Source organism: Primulina huaijiensis, unplaced genomic scaffold (genome assembly GCF_012295235.1).
Source record: "Primulina huaijiensis isolate GDHJ02 unplaced genomic scaffold, ASM1229523v2 scaffold38229, whole genome shotgun sequence".
Taxonomy (NCBI): domain Eukaryota; kingdom Viridiplantae; phylum Streptophyta; class Magnoliopsida; order Lamiales; family Gesneriaceae; genus Primulina; species Primulina huaijiensis.
The window spans coordinates 147,541-151,781 of NW_027358951.1; the positions used below are offsets into that span (position 1 = coordinate 147,541).

Consider the following 4,241-nt stretch of genomic DNA (forward strand, 5'->3'; position numbering starts at 1 on the left):
TTGCTTATTAGAAATGAGTTCATTGAGATACCAGAAATATTTGGAAAAGTTGCTCAGGCAATTTATCCAGAACGAGTTGAGTTTCCGGTAATACAGGAAACAGATATCCAAATACAAGACAAACCGATTCTACAAAGGAATCAAAGTCTTAGATTGGAATCAAGAAGACTATCTTTTCAAGGAGATAGGATTACAAGCTACAGATAGGGAAAAACCCATGTTCAAGAAACCCAACAGGAGCTAAAAAGTTTTTCAACAATAGGAAAGCTTAGATGCCCACAAGGGTGGAAGGAAGTCGAAATAGTATTTGATATTACGAAACAGAGGAATCAATTTCCTTGTAATACCATCTACTATTTAGAACAACCTATGATAGGAACTTACCAAGGAATGATCCAAGTTGGAGAATTGGAAGTTCATATCACAGGAATTCCAGGAAAAGAATCAGATCAACTGATTCTTGGACTAGAGTTTCTTGAGGAACATAAACCTTGGAAACGTCTAGAGTATGGAATGGAGTTTATGGCAGAAGATAAGATGTGGAAAATCCAATGACCACAAGTCCATTCTCCATATACATTCCAGTAGAAATGTTATATGAACAATATAAGGCAGAATATTTTGCTGCTTATATTGATTCAGGTGCTGGCATTTGTACAGCAAAACGAGGAGTTTTTCCAAATAATTTGGAAGAAGAATTACCAAAGATTGCTGGAAGAGATTTTTCCAGAAGAATTTTAATCTTATGTAAAGGGATTAAGATGACTGAAATCATGATTGGCGGTGCCGGGCAAACACCTTGGTACAAAATGAAGACACCACCAATTTAATTTCATGATACAGGAGCTGACATTTTACTAGGAAACAATTTCCTACAAATGTTCAAATCCTATACTCAAGAAAATGAGACTAGAAGATTGGTGTTTACAACTCCTTGTAACCACAAAATTATAGTCCAGAGACTAAGAGAGGCATTTTACCGAAAATTGCCGATTCAGTTTCGCAGCAAGCGTGGTGATTCAGGACACCTTCTGAACCCAAAAATGAAAGATTCTAGAAGGTTTGGAGAAACAATGCTCCAGTTGAGAGCAGATAAAACTCTCCAACCAGAAGATATGGAATACCTGAAGATAACTTTACATCAGAATGAAGTAGAGTTTGAATCTAAGGTATCTTTAGAAAATGTCAAGAAGATGATCAAAGAAAATTACAATGAAGATCCTTTGGCATGGTGGGACAGAAATCAACTCAAAGCTTGCCTTAAAATTAAGAAAGGCAAAGAGTATGAATTTGTCCGTTGCAAGCCCATCCCAATGAATATCATAGATCAAAGGGATATGCAGATTATAATCAAGGAACATTTGGACCTTGGTTTAATCAAAGCAGGAATGTCACCATATAGCAGTCCAGGTTTTCTGGTAAGAAATCATGGTGAGATAAAACGAGGAAAACCCAGATTAGTTATTAATTATCAAGAAATTAATAAGATTCTGGAATTTGATGGGTATTTTATACCTAGTAGAGAACATCTAATAAGTTGCATACGCAATGCCAAGATATTCTCTAAGTTCGACTGTAAGTCTGGATTTTACCAGATTAGGATGCAAGAAGAAAGCAAGAAATTCACAGCTTTCTCTACACCACAAGGACATTATATTTGGGAGGTATTACCAATGGGATTGGCTAATTCACCTCAGATATTTCAAAGAAAAATGGATAATCTTTTTAAAGATTATTTTAANATACTTAGCAATGAACTGCAATTCTTCTGTGGGAAAAAGGAAAATGATGGCAAACAAACTGTTGTGAGACAGCCAATATATAGAAATTTTTCACAAACCATTTAAGATTTCCTTGAAGTCCAGTAAATTAGTAGTCAAATCTTATACCAAATGCCATTCTAATTTTTCCTCCAAGGCAACCTACATGTTATAATTTATTACCATTCAATAGTCCTATCAAGTCTAACTAAACAGTGGCCTAACCTTATATCAAATGCTACACCACTTTTCTTCTCCACAAATTTAATAATTGGTACCCGAGCCTTTGCAATAACCTGATATAGGAAGACAATAAAAATTTTGAATAAGCGGTGGAAAACCAAGCAATGGTGAAATTCAAACTACAAATGATACCTGTATCTTCTTAGCAATCCCACTTTGAGATAGAGCCCTGGAAAGAGCATACAAACCAGTTTGGGGACTACTTACATCTGAACCCAAGATAACAACCTGCGCAATTACCACATAGCAATGTCAGATTGCTTACGTTTTAGCTCATCACAAGATATCTGCTGCCACGGAATCCGCAAGAAAATCCATCAGATAAATGTGAATTACCATAACATCTATCCAGCAGGAATTCATTTAGAGCTCACCCATGGTCTTAATCAATTTGATAACAATCAAACCAGAAAGATATAACTTTTAGGATTGGAAAAATCAAAATTTTAATAGTTATTTCTATAACGGGGAAATCCACTCACACTTAGGACGATAAATCCCTACTTGTTTTTCTTATATAAGAACACGCCATAAGACCCTGATGCATTGCAGCGTGTATATTTATTTCTCTCTTTTCAAATATCAATATGTTGAAGGGCAATCTAGCATCTATGTAACTTAACTTCAGAAACCAGTCCAAGAGGGATATATTTAAAATTTTGGGACAAACACAAACCCTCCTGATGAAATGAAAAAACTTTAGATTCCATGATACTGTAAAGAAATACAAGATGACAGCCAAAAGCTAATAATATCAGTAGTGCCCTTGGCTCACATTCTGACATCTCTCTCAGTATTAAATTTATCATGAACTTCTCAGGGTGATTGCTGATCAATCCATATCCATAAGCACATAAATTTTGGCTTTTGATTGTAGTCTGCCATAATTTCCCCGGTGTCCTTTGGCGAAAAAATGCTACTTAATAGCGCAGATCCAGATTCATGGTTTACATTCAACTTGCAAAAGTTCATTCAATAAGCCATTTATACATTTTCTCTTAATGAAACCTTCCAAAACGGAATTCAATGGTTCACATTTAATGCCCCCAAATAAAATGACATCTCATTAATAATTGATAACTTTGGCCAGTTATATCACATTTGCAGACAATTATACCTCTAACTTGCAAATTGAACAGAGAATATTTGTCAATAATTCAGAAAATAATTGGTAACAAAAATCATTGAAATGACTAATAAACAGATTCAAGCTTACATCTATATCACTAGATGGAAGATAAAGCCCCGTTTTAAATGATCCAAAAACTTCAGCCTGAAAGACGCACCTTCACACATATAAACATTTGTCCACAGCTAACCCAAAAAAAAAAAAAAAACATTTCTCCACAGCTCGAAATACACATACGCACAAAAATCTAACATACCTTAGCATTAGGCCAGATATATTTTATAACATCAAAAACAGATTCTACAGCAGCATTTCGGTACCCTTGCTCCTCAGGTGTTGGCGAGAGAAAATTACAAAAATCGAGTATCTCTGAACGTATACAATCTTATAATTAGCAGTGAAGTTTACTAGATTACGCAGTCAAACTTTTATTCAAGCGTCAGCATACCTAAATTGCATAGTTTAATGTAGCAAAAAAGGAGAAAACTAAAACCTCGGTGGAGACGAAGCATGGGGCTTTTGAATTGAGATTTGGAGCTAAACCAGTTGCCTTCGAGAGTCCTATCTGGCGCCGACGTGGAAGCTTCCGCAGGCGTCCGAGGGAGAGGAACGGTTAAAACTGAACTCTCTTTAGATTCCTCCAATTCGTTAACCTCGAGAGAGAAGTAATCCACCGTGGAGGATTCTGGAGATGCACATTGGGCAGAGGAGAGAGAAATCAGGTTTCGGAATACGACGTATGATTTGAAATCTACCGTAGGAATAGGCGCCGTGGATGTGGCGACAAGAGGGCTTAGGGTTTCATAGAGGATGCTCTGCCCTTCCATTGCAGTTTGCCGGTTGCCGGCCAGGAAACCGACAATATCAGGTTTGATTTTCCATTTCTCCTTTCTGCTGCTCACTTATGTTTTTTCTCTGGGCTAAAGGCCTCGTTTTCCTTGGGCTTCAGGCCCATTATAGTACCTTTTTTTTTTTTTAAGACCATTAGACTGGAGTGGGTTCTTGTTACTTTTTCTTGAGCTTTATACCCATAATTTACATTTTTTAATTATGATTTTCAGTGAGATTTGCTGTGTTTTACTTTTTTGTGGAGTTTGATAATTATTTTG

General features: G+C 36.2%; 1 protein-coding gene across 1 annotated transcript; it reads right to left on the reverse strand.

Annotated features, from left to right (window-relative positions):
- Positions 1–1,808: 1,808 nt before the first annotated feature.
- On the reverse strand, positions 1,809–4,025 carry LOC140968877 (uncharacterized). The gene is made up of 5 exons (XM_073430018.1): positions 3,626–4,025; positions 3,389–3,501; positions 3,220–3,276; positions 2,136–2,231; positions 1,809–2,056 (listed from the first exon to the last, which is right to left on the reverse strand). The coding sequence occupies exons 1-5, from the start codon at positions 3,957–3,959 to the stop codon at positions 1,940–1,942; spliced, it is 717 nt and encodes a 238-aa protein (XP_073286119.1). The 5' UTR covers positions 3,960–4,025; the 3' UTR covers positions 1,809–1,939.
- Between the last annotated feature and the right edge of the window lie 216 nt (positions 4,026–4,241).